The sequence below is a fragment of the Podarcis erhardii genome (assembly GCF_964252035.2).
Source record: "Podarcis erhardii genome assembly, chromosome: 4".
Taxonomy (NCBI): domain Eukaryota; kingdom Metazoa; phylum Chordata; class Lepidosauria; order Squamata; family Lacertidae; genus Podarcis; species Podarcis erhardii.
Window position 1 is genome coordinate 54,404,373 of NC_138508.1, and position 17,393 is coordinate 54,421,765.

Below are 17,393 nucleotides of genomic sequence, written 5' to 3' on the forward strand. Positions count from 1 at the left end.
TAGATTGTTTGAATCCAGCTATTCATTGATGGGCATGCTCTCAGACTAGAACATGGCAACCCCATTTCCTGCTGTTTGTCTCCTAGCAGACTATATCCTAAGTGTAACTTAGATTATGTGACTTCCTAATTGAGTCCTCCTTTGTTGTAAGAACCATGAACTGAGTTTCCCATATTCCTTTTCCTACCTAACATTCCATTTAGAGTATTTTGTATCTATGGTTTCCTTTTAAACTGAGAAAGTAAATGTGTAATAGTGCCTTTTGGTAGCAGAATATAACCTTGTTAGGTTAGTGCATCTCATCTGTGATGAAAATACTTATACCTTGCTGATTCTTCACATTTCTACCAATGCCATTAGGGAACATTATATTTTTCTAAATCTTTCTCTTATGTGTCTTTCTAGTCGTGACTAGAAATTTATTTAAACAGCAGGTCGTAGCCTAAATTACTCTTTAATGGCTGTTCTGTGTAATGATCTGTTTTGCTTTAAAACGTATGGGGAAACTGTGACCCGCTAGATACTAGTGGCCATTGATCAGGGAGGATGGGAGTTGCATTGGATGGTCACAGCTTCCCCCTTGCTGCTTTAAAAGAACGCCCAGTATGTAGAACAAGTAATCTCTAAAGAATAAAAACATTTGCTATTTATCTCTGGATTTCTGCATGTTATATAGCCCTCTGATGCTTAACTGTATTTAGCAATGTATACAAGAGAAATTAGTCTCATCACAATGTCTTTAGAGCCTGCGTAAAGTAGCTCGTAAGCAGACCCTTTTAGCAGTTCATAGAATCATAGAGTTGGAAGGGACTCCAAGGGTCATCTAATTCAACCCCCTGCAATGCAGGAATCTCAGCTAAAGCACCCATGACTGATGCACATCCAGCCGCTGCTTAAAAACCTCCAATGAAGGAGGGTCCACCATCTTTCAAGGGAGTCCATTCCACTGTTGAACAGCTTTTGCCGTCAGAAAGTAGTCAGAATATCTTTTCTTGTAACTTAAAAGCCATTGGTTTGAGTCCTTCCCTCCAGAGCAGGAGAAAACAAATTCCACTAAGTGGGAATCTGTTTTAATAGCATTTGAGATTAACACAATGAGCATTCTTAAACTGCTGTAATATCGCCTGCTCTTTCTAATAAATCCTGTCTATTTAGCAGAATTCTAGCTTTGATCCTCTGAACTCCAGTGGATTTTGTTTGTTTCATTCTATGTTGAATATGCCTTTTATCAGTCTGGAGGTTTGTGGTGTAGACAGAGGGGAACCTTATTTGTTGTATTATACAGTTGGGTGTGTGTTTTCTTCCCATTGATCAATACTACTTCCATAGGACCTAAATCTTTTACCACTATCAGTGGCTATAGCCCTGCATTCTGGAACTAGGCAAGCATTCCAGTGGTGGGCCTAGTTGTTTGTGTGAACATCATTCCGGGTGTCTGGCAATTTATTGCTTTATGTGTGAACATGACACTTAACCAAGCCCTACTTTAGATACCCACATATTTTCCTGAATTTTAAATGATGGTTTTTAAACGTTCATTTGCTTATTTAAGCCAACAGAAGCATCGGTCAGAAAACTGTACGTGGGCCTTATTTTTGCATTGTTTTCAGGAAAAGCGTAGCTTCTGTTTAGGCAAGTGTTCTTAATTTCCTTTTGTCACCATCTAGAAGTGACAAAAGACTAATTATTGTGTGCTATCCATTCCCCCTTCCTCTCTCCTTTCCATCAGTCATCTGAAAAGTACAATATCTTCCTGGGAAAGGAACGGGTTGGATTGTAGGCTAACAATTACTTATGAAATGTAGACAGAAAAATGTGCTTAGATTAATTTTACAGCTTTATTTTTAAATCATTGTCATAAGGCAAATTGCAGTGTATTGGGTTTGCTTCAGTCTCACCAACCCCTATAAAGTATATATATTGAATTCACAAATCTAGTCTTTTAAGGAAAAGATTAAATTGTGTGACGTATTTTAAACGTAGATAGCCACTGTTCGTTTGGTATGCTGTCTGTTTGTGCCTTTAAAAGTATATGTTTTGTAATAAAACTAACGTTCTACATGTAATGTTTCAAATCAAAGATGTGTCTGATGTTTAAGGGTTCTTTTGATAGAAATTGTGTATAACTCAGTGGTTTTAAATCTGTTTTAATTAGCTGTAGGGTCATAGTTCTAGAATGAAAGTATATATAATTCAGATGTTTAATTTCACTGTGAGGTCTGTAAATTCTTGTTGGCAAAAAGCTTTTCTTTCGTACAAAACAGTCTGGGGTATGGAGGGTGCTGGTTTAAAACAAAAGGCTTTATTTTTGTTCTGATTGTATCTAATATAAAATGTTATGTAGTGGCATTTGGTGACACTACTTTTCCATAGCATTTATCAGCTTCACTGGGCAAAGCCAGACACTGAACAATGATGGAAATGACATACAAGAATACTAAGTGTCTAAGAATACATGCTTTTAAATGAGGTGGATATAAAAATAGTTGCTGTGCAAAAAAGTTAGTAGTCTTCTTCAAGAAGAAAGCAAATTCTTTTCTAATAATGCTAGGTAAATCCTTTTTGTTCATTCTTGGTTTTAAGAACTGTCAGTGTAATGCTACTTATATCGTGTATCCTTTTAATATAACTATTACATTTTTTTAAAGAGACGTGAAGTGTTTTTATTGCTGTTGTACTTTCTGTAGCATTTAAATAAATTACAATTGCTTTGGTTTTTTAAAAAGAAACATTAAAAGATTTTGCAGACCAAAAACAAATGTTGTGCAGCATGTCAAATCTTGAATGCCACCCAAACTTTGGGAGGGGGGCAGGAATTACCCAAATGGGCATATAAATGTAATAAATCTACTTGATTTCAGAGCTCTTTGGCCACTTTTTTAAAATTAAAAAACATACGTATGAACTGGAAAGAATGAAATTTTGAATAAGACTATCTAGAAGTGTTAAGAAAACAGAGATTTTGTAATTGTCCATTGCTACCACCCACAATTACAAATTTGTCATAAAAAAATGGTTTGATCCAGTGTATAGAACATTGCTAATATGACAGTAAGTAAATTCTGATGAAAAATTCAGTTCTTATTGCTAGCCCTGTGTTTGTTTGTTGTATATCGTGTACTTATTTTGCCTTCTGCATTAGTCATCAAAATAAACTCTTATTAGAGTATTTGTATAATTAAAACTGTATTTCTTGCAGTTTACATTCCTTTTGAATGTGGAATTTTTGTCCTCTCAGAGTTATTATATGGAAATGTTTCAACTTCTGTACAAAGGTTAAATAAAAGTACAAAATAAAGAAACAAACTCACAAGTATTTTTCAAACTGTTTTGGAACTTGGTAGACAATGTATTAACGTTCCAGTAATATTTTTATGTCCCAACCACTTGTTTTGCACCTTTCATTGTGAAGGATTCCTAATTGAATCTTCAGTGGTTTATAAACACTCATTTCAGATCAGTTTTGTTTTGAGGGACGGTTTTTGTGAGGCAACAAATGTGCATGACTTATTTCTGATCTCCAGATGAAGAGAGTGAGCACTGTTCACCTAGTGGCAAATATGCTATGCAGGCACACCTTGCGAGTGTTAAACATTCTTATCCACTGGCCTTGCTTCACTTTCCTTGCAAGGCAGGATCCACTGCCCACCGCTCACTCACTAGCAGCTTCTACAGTTTTTCTTCCTTTTTGCTATCCCCTCCCAAACCTCTTTGCAGTGGCAGACCTTGGGATCTATTTAAGTTGCTTGCAATAATCCATCAAAAGCAAGCAAGGATTGTGGTTGTAAACTTAGAACATTGGCTATATTTCTGTTTTGTCCCATCTGCTGAACATACTCAGTATAACCTTAGCACTTAAAATACGCTTCAGTGCTATTGTGGTTTTGGGGTGGTTTTTTTGTTTGCTTTTTGACCCTGAAGATGTAAGAGATACGTGTTCCAGAGCTGCATAGGGTCTTCTTCAGCCAACATTAATTAAAAAAAGGCCTTTAACTACAGGCTGCACAACTTATTATGAAACCTCCCCTTCAGATTTTGTGATCCTGTTTCCCCAGTGGAACATGAAGTAACTTGCATGCCTAAAACAATGGTTCTATTGTTGAAACAGATACTTATTTCATACTTGCAAAGACTTCGGTTGCATGTAAAAATTTCTTTCCAACTGGTTATGTTCTTTTTCTCCAAAGCCATCCTCCTTTGTGGCAGGAGACACCAAGGAAAAACTAGTGAACAGATCAACACAAATGCATTGTCCCAACACACATACAGTGGTACCTCAGGTTAAGTACTTAATTCGTTCTGTAGGTCTGTTCTTAACCTGAAACTGTTCTTAACCTGAGGTACGACTTTAGGTAATGGGCCTCTCACTACTGCCACGCCACCGCCGCGCGATTTCTGTTCTTATCCTGAAGGAAAGTTCTTAACCTGAGGTACTATTTCTGGGTTAGTGGAGTCTGTAACCTGAAGCATCTGTAACCCAAGGTACCACTGTACACCCACACTGCATATACTTGCACATTCAGGGTCCCTTGGAGATGAGAATCTTCAGACTGTGTTATATTCTGGAAATCTAGTTGCCAAGGAAGCAAAATATTACACACATGCACATCAAATTCATATATAACAAAAGTATGAAATGCAAGCAGGACAAAATCAAATATTGAGAATGGTCCTTTAGTTGCAGGAGATGGGTATGTTCTCCTTGAGAACCCCGCAGCTCCTGCCTTCACATTATTTCAGATTACTTGTTCACAACAAGGAATTTCACTGGAAGGAGACAAGAATGTGTGTTGGGGGGCGGGGGACGCACTTCACAGATATGGAATGCACTTCTCTGAGTGCTCGCTTTCACTGCAGATCAGTCTAAAACATATCCTTTTAAATTTAATGTAATGCAATGACCCTTAAATGGAATTGAAAGAAATTATCAGCCTGTGTGGTGTAATAGGACAAGCTTGACTTCCTGAGTTAATTACGATATGGGTATAGGTAAAACACACTTCAGAAGTGCATTTCTGGAAACTTGCAGCATTTATAAGAAGTTATTTGAGGTTGTAATGTTGTAATGTGCAGTATATTAAAATACCGTATTTTTTGCTCTATAAGACTCACTTTTTCTCTCCTAAAAAGTAAGGGGAAATGTGTGTGCGTCTTATGGAGCAAATGCAGGCTGCACAGCTATCCCAGAAGCCATAACAGCAAGAGGGATTGCTGCTTTCACTGCACAGCGATCCCTCTTGCTGTTCTGGCTTCTGAGATCCAGAATATTTTTTTTTCTTGTTTTCCTCCTCCAAAAACTAGGTGCATCTTATGGTCTGGTGCGTCTTATAGAGCGAAAAATGCGGTATATTTGATGCTGTCAAAAATGCACATTCAGTCTAGAATGTCTCCCATTGAACTCAGTTGGGTGTAATTGTGAAGAAACAGGTGCCCTATGTTGCTGTTAGTGATTGTTATAGTCTGATACAGCACCCTTGAAGGTTATGGAGAAAAGAATCAGAATTCCCTCCTCCCCTTTGACATCTATTCCAGTTCCTCCTTTATTATTTTCTTGCCAGGTAAGTATAGGGGGCAATAGTCACTTACTGCACTACAAACAAGTGTCGTCTTCTTTGTGTTTAAAGCCTGAGACAGCTGCAACACTGAAACGCACAGTGGAAGCTTTGATGGAGAGAGGAGCAGTGGTGAGGAATTTGGAAAACCTGGGCGAAAGAACGCTGCCATACAGAATCTCAAAGCACAATCAACGTCACACCAGAGGAGGGTATGAGTTTCACATTTCTTGCCATGGAATATTTTTGAAAGGGGAGAAGTTGCAGCCTGACAACATTGGGCGGAGCAGGCAAGCAAAGTAGACAGGCTGGCAGAGTAAGTGGGCAGGTGGGTGGCCCAAGCTGGCCTTCACACTTTTCTCGCATTGCCTCCACTTGCCTGCCTGTTTGCATGCGCACACATACATCAGGGCAAGGGGAATCCAGGATTCAAATAAGCAGGTGGCCATGCTGGGCAGGCAGCGTGAGCAGGTTGTTGGGTGGCTGGTCCAGGCAGAGCCGCAGGCCTTCACATGCTCGCTTTTGTCACCACCACCAGCAGTCCTCTCAAAACTCTCCCACCCCCTCTCCTCCATCCTAAGATCTCACTGCCACAACTAAGGAGGGGAATGAAATAGAAGCAAGTCTCTTTACCCTGTGTTGCTGCCCACTTTCTGTTGGCAGTGAAAAGTCAAGAGGAGATAGACACTCATCTTCATTCCCCTGTCTTCCTTGAGTGGCAGCGGCGACAGGGTCTTGGGATTTGGGCAATCAGTGAGGGGATGCGAGAGTTTAGGGTGCACTGGGGGGGATGGCAATTGGCAGTGGGGTAGCAGGTGGGGATGGGTGTGTTGAAGAAGCTGTGAGAGGGATATGGGAAGAGTTTGAAGGAGCTGTGGTGCTATTGGGCAGGGGGAGGTTGGCAAGCAACATGAGTAGGTAACCCTTAGCTGTTAAATAAATGCTCAAAGCCGTGATCTAAAGACAAGGTAGGAGCATAGGGGAGAACATTGTGTGCAGCTGAGGTTTGGATGTCGCTGCAACTATTTCTACTGATTAGGGACACGGTGGTCATCAGTTAAAGCTGTGTGTGCTGTTTTTTTCTGCATACACATATCACTTCTTTGGATTGAAGCCCAGGTACAGAAGTTACTGTTAAGGGCCTCTTAATTTCCATTGGGTAATTAATGTAACTTAGATACACTTTTCATTTCAGAATTAAACTGTTTCTTTCCTGAAGTAGACTCCACAAAGTACACACATCTTTTTACTTAACAATTCCAAAATGAGGCACACAGTAATTTGGGTAGATAATTTCATTGTTCATATTTATCTGCTAGTTAATGCAAGCATTGATTCTTTATTATTTCCTTCGTTAAGAAACGCCCTTCATGTAGACACTTCCTTTCCAAGGTAACATTTTTATTTCACCAAAGCCAGTTGGAAATAATAATTATTTATCTTTTGAGATACTAATTCTGGGTTGATTTTATTCCCTTTTGCGTATCTGAACCAAAGTATATTTTTGAGGGTGTTTTTAATGATGAAATCATTATTAAAGATGGCTGTGCACAAGTAAAAGAAGAGTTGTTATTGTAGTTACTGATTTGAAGAGAAATATCTTCAGCCCAAGAAAATAATGCCTTGGCATTTGAAAATTAAGATGCATTAGATAAATGATTGCAATGGACTGCAGAGTTTATCCTATTAATTGCTTAACATTTTGCTGTTGAACTCCCTGAGAATATCTTTTGAAAAAGAAATGCCTGTAAGCAAGGATGGAGAAATGTTGCTAGGCAACCAGGGTCGCACAGAGACTTCATTCAATAATCAAAATAACAACTTGCAGTCTTTCTCCCTGGCATTTGAAGATACAAATGTGCACACCTTGATGGGCAGCCAATGCAGCTTATTACCTGTTTTCCCTTGCGGATATTTCAAATGATACTGCTGCACAAACTGCAGAGATGCACCTCTGAAATGATAGCCACTCAAAACATGTTCATATTTTAAGAGCTTATTATCTTGTATTTCCCTCCCTTACAATAATCTATATAGTTATATATTTATATATAACTATAATTTATAATAGTTGATATAATTTATATAACTTATATAACTATATATTTATAAAGATATTTATATATTTATATTTATAAAGAAATGTATTTATTTATAAAGAAACATATTTCTAACCTGCCTTTTGGTACTAGCTCATTTCCCCAAGGGGGGCATGCAAAACACACATTAAAACCAAGTTTGAAAAATAAACCAGATTTAAGAGCATATCTTGCAAACCATGAGGAGTGGACTCAAACCTTTACAAGTTAAAAAATAATTGAGAGCAGTGCAGAATAAAAGCATTTTTAGTGTCTTCCTGAAATTGCAGAGATGAGGTCCATCTAACCTGCTTTGGCTTGTGGGTTCCATAGTCAGGGCACAGCCACAGAAAAGGCCCTATGCATTGCTAAAGAAAGCCCACACCATGGTTTAGTTTCAAAAAACAGAACAAAACACTTTCTCTTACAAATACCCCACACTGGAAGCATTCCTGTGCCTAAGGAGCTGCATGTCGATAGGCATGTGTTGAGATAGGAGCAGAGGAAACTGACTTAAACTGAGCCAGACTATCTAGGTCATTATTGCCTACACTGACTGGCTGTGACTTGGGGGGTTTGCATCTAGGTCTAGGACCGTTTTCAGGTAGGTCCTGGGTCCTACTACTGAGTTACGAGCCTTTCAGCTGCATCTGTTTTGTTTCATGCGCATATGCTGCGCAACCACACCAAACTCAATAGGTCCCTCATGTTTTGATCATCTTCTTGATTGTGTGAGAACAAGCAAGTATTGATGTGCGTTGGCATCCAAACTCTGGCAATAAGTGCTACAGCTTGCGCTGTGTCTGGAGTTGCATAAGAGTTCAACCAGAGTTTAAATTTACCACTAGCATTTGTGCTGTTAAACTGATGATGTGACATAGGCGCACAGCGTTCTGTTCAAGTATTTTGCAAGGTGTGTGTGCTAAAATCTGTTGGTGCTGTACAGCAGATGTTAAGTGCACTTAAGTTCCATTAGCTGAGCACTTGATTTCAATAGAAGTGCATCTACTTTCTCTTGAGTGTGCCCTATGAGAAAAGGATTGGGGATTAGGTAGGTAGTGGCACTTCAGAGGCAGATTTCTAAGTTGCAGTGAATAGAATCTGCATTGCCAGTGCGAGTCTACCCGAAAGGCAAGCAATTAAAGTTGATGGAGCCCACTAACACTGTTCATTTTTGTATTTTCATCCATTACAACATTTCACTTAGAAATAAAAAAGCTGATCCATATAGGATCCATACACTATTGTCTTTACGTCCTGTGTGTGGGCTTTCCAGGAAATGGGATGTCTGACTGGAAGAACCATCAGCTTGATCCAGCAGAGTCCCATCTTGCATTCATACAAAAAAAAAGTTCTTTAGCTTGTGTACTAGAGACAATTCTGCTATGTAGAAAGCGTACAAATAGATATGTTGCTGTTGAAATGATGTTACAATCTGCATGTATATGTTTTGCACAAAAAGCCATAAAAGGAAAATAGATGTCTTTTAAAAAAGCTTAAGGTACGAAAACTGAATTGAAGCAAATTGTCCTTGGTATTCGCTATGAAAGGGGCGGTTTGTTGTTCTTGTTTCCTCTTTCCTGGATCATGGCAATCTCTTGGTATTGCTTTTTTAAAAGAAATTCAGTTGTGGACATAAACATCTACCATATGGCAGGTTTCCTAGCACATCAAATCATGCAATTATTGCTTAACATTTTTCTTCTCGTTTTCATTCTTCATAAATAGACTTGCATTCTATGGGATACTAGAAACTGCCATCAGTTGATGTTGGCTGGTGGGTACGACTGTGCTTTTCAAGGGTTTTGCCTGATTCTTCTGAGATGAAATATCCTTAAAAAAATATATTCTTCAGTACATTGGATTGGAGTATACCCTATACTTCCAAATGTGAAGCCGTTTGTTTTGCCAAGTGTGTAAACACTTAAGTTGCAGTTGTTGCACAAAAGGCAGCTAAATCCCATTTACCTGTGAGTAAGCCCCATTGTACTTGGTGGAACTTGCTCTATGAAAAAGCTTTGTCCTTGTGATCTGTGCTGTGCCCAGCTCAAGGATTCCTTGCCCCCTAGTCCAGGCGGTATTTTGAGAGGCAAATGGAGGGTTCTGTCCCACTTCTCTTGCATAGCAGTCAAGAGGGGATGGACTTGGCCTGCAAGCGAAAGCTGACCATGTTTCAGATTCAGATGTTAATATGGCTCATTTGATCTTTTCCAGAAGTGTCCAGCACCTTTGGGATTCCCAGTTTGGCTCTTGCCCATTAGTAGACAAGAAGTTATTCTAGCGTGTCTCTCAGCCACACAATCAGTGATATTCATCTTGACTTAATAAGCCTTCTGTGGTGTAGTCTAAAAATTGTGATGGCATATTGGAAAGCTGAAGCTGACTCTTTATAAAACATGGAAATTTCCTGGGCTTAACTAGGTTCTCCCTTGGGCCCTCATTCACACAAGATCAGCTGAGAACTGCTTTCCCAATAGGATTCCAAAACAAGCCTGGTCCAGGTGTTTCTCTGGTGCTGATTAACTTCGATAAACTCATTCGGGAATATAGTTGTCTAGTATACTATATTTTAAATCCCTGGATTTAATCTTGGCCTGGATACAGTTCAATATCCAGTCCTCTTTTCTTACCACTTGTTTGATCTGAAATAGGTCTTTATTTAACTCTTTAATGTTATTTTGGCAGTAAAAAGTCTTAACAGTCCCATCACATTTTATGCACAGTGCACCAAAATAACTAGGGTTTCTGTACTGAATCAGCGGAATTGTCCTGATTTTTTGTTTTTCTGTACCGATTTTTGCTGCTGGTGCCTGGGGAGTTTGAGCTGTACTTCCATCAGTTTTGCCTGCAAATGAATGTTACATCTCTGTAAATAGATCTTTGCCGCCTCCTCTCTTCCCCAACCACCTTTCTTCCCATCCCATCCTCAGACCACATGCACCAGGTCTTGTTTACTTTGCACGAGAAACTGTAGTGCTACTGTACTTAACATACCCGGTCACAACTCATTGCTGAACATGGAGCTGCTCCACACATTATAGAGCTGCTGGGTTGCACAAAACACAATCGGTGCTGGCTTGATTGCCTACGAACAGAAAGTAAGTTCCAGCTCAGCTCTAAAAATGCAGTTGCTTTTTCTTTTGTTTGTTTGCCTGGGGCATACCTGGGCTATAATTCCAAAAGACAAAGGTGGATTTTCCTGATCTCTTGTACACGGATGCATACCAAATCCATAAACTGGCTCCAATACTGGGGGTGTTTGATACAGCTAATAAACTTGCATGCTGCAAGTTGCTATGTTTCTTGTATCTCCTGATAACATTTCTTGCTGCTGCTTAAATGGCACCGACAAAGACAATGCAGCAGCAGCAACTCATCTCCCCCATCCCCCAGTGCTGCCTTCAGTTATCATCAACAGCAGCACAGTGGAAATTTCCACTGCCTGCCTATATGAGCAGGAGAGAACACGAGTTGCAAGCCATTCCTTTTGGAGCAGAATCCGTTTCAGTTTTAAAGACACAATGGAAAGCAGCCCGCTATTCTCGCTTAGCAAGGTAGTAGAAAAATTAGTAAAATGTAAAAGGGGGGCTATGTTGTGAGTGTGTCATAATTATTCCCCAAAAGATGCAGACATAGAACATACATTATATATCTTTGTTTCAGGAGGATTAGATGAGCACAGATAGCAGGAAAATGTTAAGGTTTTGTTTCTTTAAAAGACATGGCTCTTGAATTTTTCTCTCAGTTTACAGTAATGCCTCATTAAGACTAAATGCTGCAAGCTCCATATGAAAGGAAATAGGGCAAACCTCATTTTTCGAAGTCAACTAACAGCACAGTCCTTTAGATGTCTATTCAAAGGTAAGCCCCACTGTGTTGAATGGGACAATCCCCAGAAAGTTAGTATTGGATTACAGTCCACTAGACCACTAAAATATTATTTTCATTTCCAGAGACTTGGCAGTCGAATATCAATAAAACAGCTGCTAAATACACTAATTTGAAATGTGCCTTTCCAAAGGCTTTTTAAAAATTGTGGCATGGGGCAGTCAACTTGCACATTCTTAGGAGGAAGTTTCATAATGTTGGAGCCGCTACTGAAAAGGCCCTGCCTTAGAGCCTGCCAGGCTTAACTAGTCTTAATGGCGGGCCACTAATTACTTACAAAAACAGAGAACAGAGAATTCTATTTTAAGAGGCATTCTCACTTTTCTTCCTCTCAGGATGAAGTGCATTTTCTAATAGGATGCTTGCTGCAGTATGTGCATCATACCCCAGAACTATTGTTTTTCCTCATATGGAAATTTATGTAGTTGTAGTTGGTTGATCATTGTAAACTCATATGATGATGATTTATTTAACCAAGCTGGTATCCTAGGATACTAATCTACTTTTCTGAGAGTTTGATTTGATGTCGTACAAACATGTGTGAATTTCTTTTTTAAAATTTACTTCAATTCACTGTAAAACTTTGAGTAAACTATAAATTGAGCATGTGCATAAAAACACCAGTGGCTACTTTCGAGGGGAAAATAGATTGTGGAAGGGGAGGGGTCAGTTTGGACTGGAAAAGTGGTGAGCATGTATGTTTAAACCATTCCCCTGCTTGCTATCTTTCACTACTGCAGTAGAAACTTGGCCCTCCAGCTGTTTTGGGACTACAACTTCCATCATCCCTAACTAACAGGACCAATGGTCAGGGATGATGGGAACTGTAGTCCCAAAACAGCTGGAGGGCCAAATTTGGCCATCACTACACTACTGGTTGTCCTTCACATAGGGTTCCAGATGCATGTTTGCTTATGCAATCTTGGCTAGAATTCTACTGGAGGGAGACTGCAGTAGAAAAGAGTTGGCGGAAGTTTGGGAGCTTCTCCCATCCCAATCCTCCTTTATTCCAAGTAGTTGCTTCTTCCTAATGGAACCAGGCACTGGTTTTGTCTCCCATTTCAAAGCCAGTAGGTCCATCCTCAAAAAGAAGCTACTACAGCTTGTAGAAAAATGACTGGGTGTTTCATATCATCACAGTGAAGTTTTGAAAATCACTTTGCTCCCATGAAACAAATTTCCGGGATTCTTCCTTGCACTTGAGTGAAATAGAAGATCTGAAATGTTCTTGCACATTGTAAACACTCTGTTCGTCAAAGTAGACGTTGGCAAACGGGAGAATGTTTGCCTTGATACCAAGAATTCCAGGCAGTACTAGAAGTGTGTGAAAATTAAATCTCTGTGTTGTTGCCAAGGTTGCAGAGAACTACAGCATGGTATGCAGAGCCTCTGAATGAATGCAAAGATGCTTAAGTTGGTGTTGCCTGTCTTCAGATGTGGCTTCTGTCCTCAGTAATTTGAACTTTTAAAGCAAAAGGACAATAAATACCTGCTGCCTTGACCTGTTTTTTTGCTTCCCATTTCTAAATAGAAAAATGCCATCTTGCTATAGCAAATTTTTTGATGGGGAGCGTGCATATCTAACAATATGTAACTAGATTCTCTGATATCGGATATCTGTACTCAGTAGCATATGTGTAACATGATGGTGCTCTCCAGTTGTATGGAGAGGAAGAATGCATGGAATACATAGTCTCTCATACAAGCTCTGTCCTTGTTCAGAGCAACAATAAAATGGTACTCTGGGGGCTTGCCCTAAATTCATAAAATCTGTATACTAGAACGCCTCTTGGAAATGCATTTCTTTTCTGGAACTTTGATCTCTAGAAGTTCAGACACTCTCAAGATGAGCTTGGATCTGTTGTGATTATAAAGGAAAGGGTTATGTAACTTCTGGCATTTTTAGTGGGTGCCAACTTAGAAGGCTTTAAAAGGGAATTGGGCAAATTCAAGGAGTGAGTATGAGTCACAAAAGGTATATAATGCCTCCGGGATCAGAGGTGTGATGTCTTTGCATACCATTTTGTGGGAAACAGCAGCAACAGGAAAGTGTTGCTGCCCTCATGCCCCATTGGCATGTGGTTTGCCACTTTAAGAAATGCTGCGCTAGATAGACCTTTGTTGTCATCCATCAGGGCCCTTGTGCTCTTTCATGCTTATAGCTTTGTTTTTATTGTATTCTTCTTTATTTCCAGGTATTTTTTGGTAGACTTCAATTCTCCACCAACAGTTGTTTCAGCCATAAAGGACCATTTAGGACGTGATATTGATGTGATCCGGTCTTCTATTTTAAAGCACCATGTGGCAAATTCAGAAGAATGCATGGGCATGATACCAGTCAGCACTGAAGATAAACTAACAAAGATGAAGAAATAAATAGCCGAAGACCATAGAGGCATTGCTGCCCCTAATTTGAACGTAGTTGTAAGGATCTGTGATTTATGCAGTGTGCATAGGTGTGTTACTTTTGACTATTCTGCAGCAAATGAAGTTTTATATATATACTTTGTATTTTAAAATCAGGGCATTTCCCCACAAAGTATTGCATCTGTTGCTGAAGTTTATCCTGCCCTAGAAAATTCAGGCTGCTGTCTTAATGCATGCTTGAAAAAGGAAAAGAAAAAGAAAAAACCAAGTCCCATTGAACAAAATAGGACTTGATCCCAAGTAAACATGCACAGACACAAACTGTCAAACTACCATTGTTTTTTTCAATTAGAACCTTTCAGATATCATATACTTATACAGTTATAATGTTCTACCATGATGTAAATAACATTTAATGCAAAATTTGTTAATGAATGTAAAAAAATAAATACAAAAAGAACATTTAATGACTGGTTTATAAAGGAACAAGCATTTAGTAAATTAATTCTGATCACTAGCATATTGTTTTCGATGCATTTAAATGCTGCTGGGTGCTAGTTCATGTAAGTTAAGAAAATGATATGGCTATACAAAAATGTACATTGCAGTGTTGGTTTTATTTTTACAAAATAAACCAGACACTATCTTGATATTTGTTTTTAATATATTCCTAAATATAACTGCTGGCGTCGTCTTCTCCATTTAGAAATACTAATTGTGTGGATTAATAATAACAATTGTATTATCCTAGTGGATGGATAGATTCAATAAAGCCTTAGCAATTTCCTAATTTTATTTTCTTTCCATGCTTTTCCTCCACAAGACCCCAGTAAGATTTCCAGTGCTGCTCCTTTTTTTAAGGTTAGGGAAGACTTTATTTTTTTTAATGTTTACATTTTTATTTGTTTTCAATATAACAAGTAACAATACAAAAAAAAAAAGGAACAACACCCTTCCGCCAATTGAAAACAAAACAGCCATACACAAATAGGATTATATACACATATATAAAAAGGGTGTACTGGATAATCTTGATATACCAAGACTAAAGAAAAAAGGGACCACTCAACGAAAGGACATATGAAAGTTCAGAGTCAAGGTAAGTGGTCAGACCAAAAAACTAAGTGGCAACACAGAGGACATTTAGTACATCCTGCTTGCGTCGGGTAAGGCAAGAAGGACCATCCACAATTCCAAATTCATTGCATTTTTATCAATCCTTTGCTAAGCCTGCTCCATTGGATCAGTTACAGAAGATGGAAGGTTTATGTTTGAGGTTAAAACAAACTTTGTACAGTGGTACCTTGGTTCCCAATCTGTTCCAGAAGCCTGTTCCAAAACCAAAGCGCTCTAAAACCAAGGTGTGCTTTCCCATAGAAAGTAATGCAAAATGGATTAACCCGTTCCAGACTTTTAAAAACAACCCCTAAAACAGCAATTTAACATGAATTTTACTATCTAACGAGACCATTGATCCATAAAATGCAAGCTATAATCAATGTACTGTACAGGGGTACCCCAGGTTAAGGAATTCGTTCCGGAGGTCCATTCTTAACCTGAAACTGTTCTTAACCTGAAGCACCACTTCAGCTAATGGGGGCCTCCTGCTGCCGCCGCGCCGATTTCTGTTCTCATCCTATTACTAGAGCACGTTTTCTGTTCTCATCCTGAAGCAAAGTTCTTAACCCGAGGTACTATTTCTGGGTTGGCGGAGTCTGTAACCTGAAGCGTATGTAACCTGAGGTACCATTGTACTATAAAATAAGATAGTATTGTAGATGATAGAAATTAAAATTACTATTTTTTCTTATGTGCACTGATGATAGTCATTGTTTGGAAGCGGGGCTTTTATCCATTTCTTCAGTCACAATCAGCTGAATTGGGTTACACACAGTCACAAAAACGAAGTCACAAGTCAGTCCCGTAAAACGAAGAACAAGTCAAATGAAAAAGCCACACAAAAATGCAAAAAACAGCAAAAACAAAATTTCCAAATATCACCTCTGTGTTGTGTGGGTGCTCGGGACTCAACAGCCGACAGACTGATTAGCAGCGGGAGACTCAATTTACAAACAACACACACTCAACAGGAAGCGGAACATGTTCAACTTCCGAGGCAAAGTTCACAAACTGAAACACCTACTTCGGGTTTGCAGCGTTCTATTTCCAAGTTGTTCATAAACTAAGCTGTTCTTAAACCAAGGTCCACTGTACACTTCAAGTCTGGCTTGAGCCTGAAAGTTTACTGTCATATCTGCTGATAATCTGTTGATTTAAGAACAGGAATGTTGTGAAAACCCTACTATACCACTGTTGAGGTAAAAACAGGTCATCGTGCTAAAAAAAACAAAACCCCAAGGAAAAGCTAAAATTGGGAACCACTATGTGTCCTTTCCGGTGACAGCTAGAGCAACCACAGCCACAAAGATGATGGATTCAAAATACTAAGCGGGTGCCTTGACCAGTCATCCTGCCAAATACAGCAAAGCCTTTATATACTAGTGTTATCTTAGTTCATAAATGTGCTTCTCTGAATCAGAACTTTCTGCGTGAATAGTCCATTTGATGTAGTAGGTAGTTCACACTGATACATGCTCGTGTCTTCCAATCACCCCATTCCACATGCACACTTTCTTTTTCTGTTCCCAATATAAATTAACTGCTGCTCAGGTCAGTAATTAGCTATTTTAAGCCACTAACACGCAGGAGCTTTTAAAGCCCTGTATAACTAAATGTCTGTTTGGAGTATATGTTGACTTAATGCCAAGGGGTTTGTTTATTTTTGGGTAAATGACAGTTTCAGTAAGCTGAGCAAAAACCCTGCTGTAAAGTGTGCTAGCAATAGTGAGCAGAAAGTCCCATTAGAAACACCTTGAAAATCCAAATTTTCCAGTGATATACCTTAACATTACTGGTTTTCAGTATCACTTTTGAGTTAGCTTGTATCACCAATCTTGCCAATGTCCAGACGTGTTGCATGTATACTTTGAAGAGCTGGAATCTCAGTTATTAAAAATGTGTTGGCATTTTCAAAACATCTGTGCAGTTGGTGGCAGGAGTAGAAGGATATTAGCTAAAGGTAGGAAGCCAGGGGTAAGTTTCCACTGTCAGTGATGGAAAATCATTTTAAAAAGGTACACAGCTCCCTTTTAATGCAGCTGGAGACTAGGCCAGCCAGGTGTCTAGGAATCATGATTATGCTAGGATCTCTATTAGCATATATAGGAGTGCTTAAAATGTGGGGTACTTGGTCCACACATACCATGTTTCTTGCCAGAAACACTAGTGCCAATGCTGCAAACAGAAGAATAGAATTATCCAAGGCCTAACAGGATCCTAACTGTACACTATATATTGTTATGGGTTTGCTATGAGATTTCTGCTGGTAGGGCTGTCAAGGTAGGTTGCCTTGGGGCAATGCTTCTACTTGACAGATGTTAGCAGCCTACTGATGTGTTTCCATGGGAACGAACACGTAAACCACTTTCCTGAATACTGAAAAGGTAAA

General features: G+C 39.1%; 1 protein-coding gene across 1 annotated transcript in view; it reads left to right on the forward strand.

The window, feature by feature from the left end:
- The window catches only part of MRPS6 (mitochondrial ribosomal protein S6), a 28,492-nt gene extending 14,159 nt beyond the window's left edge, over window positions 1-14,333 (forward strand). The window contains exons 2-3 of the mRNA XM_081859449.1: window positions 5,625-5,764; window positions 13,714-14,333. Coding sequence (XP_081715575.1) covers window positions 5,625-5,764; window positions 13,714-13,894 — 321 coding nt within the window. The 3' untranslated portion in view covers window positions 13,895-14,333. The remainder of the gene's footprint in view (window positions 1-5,624; window positions 5,765-13,713) is intronic.
- Window positions 14,334-17,393: the final 3,060 nt, after the last annotated feature.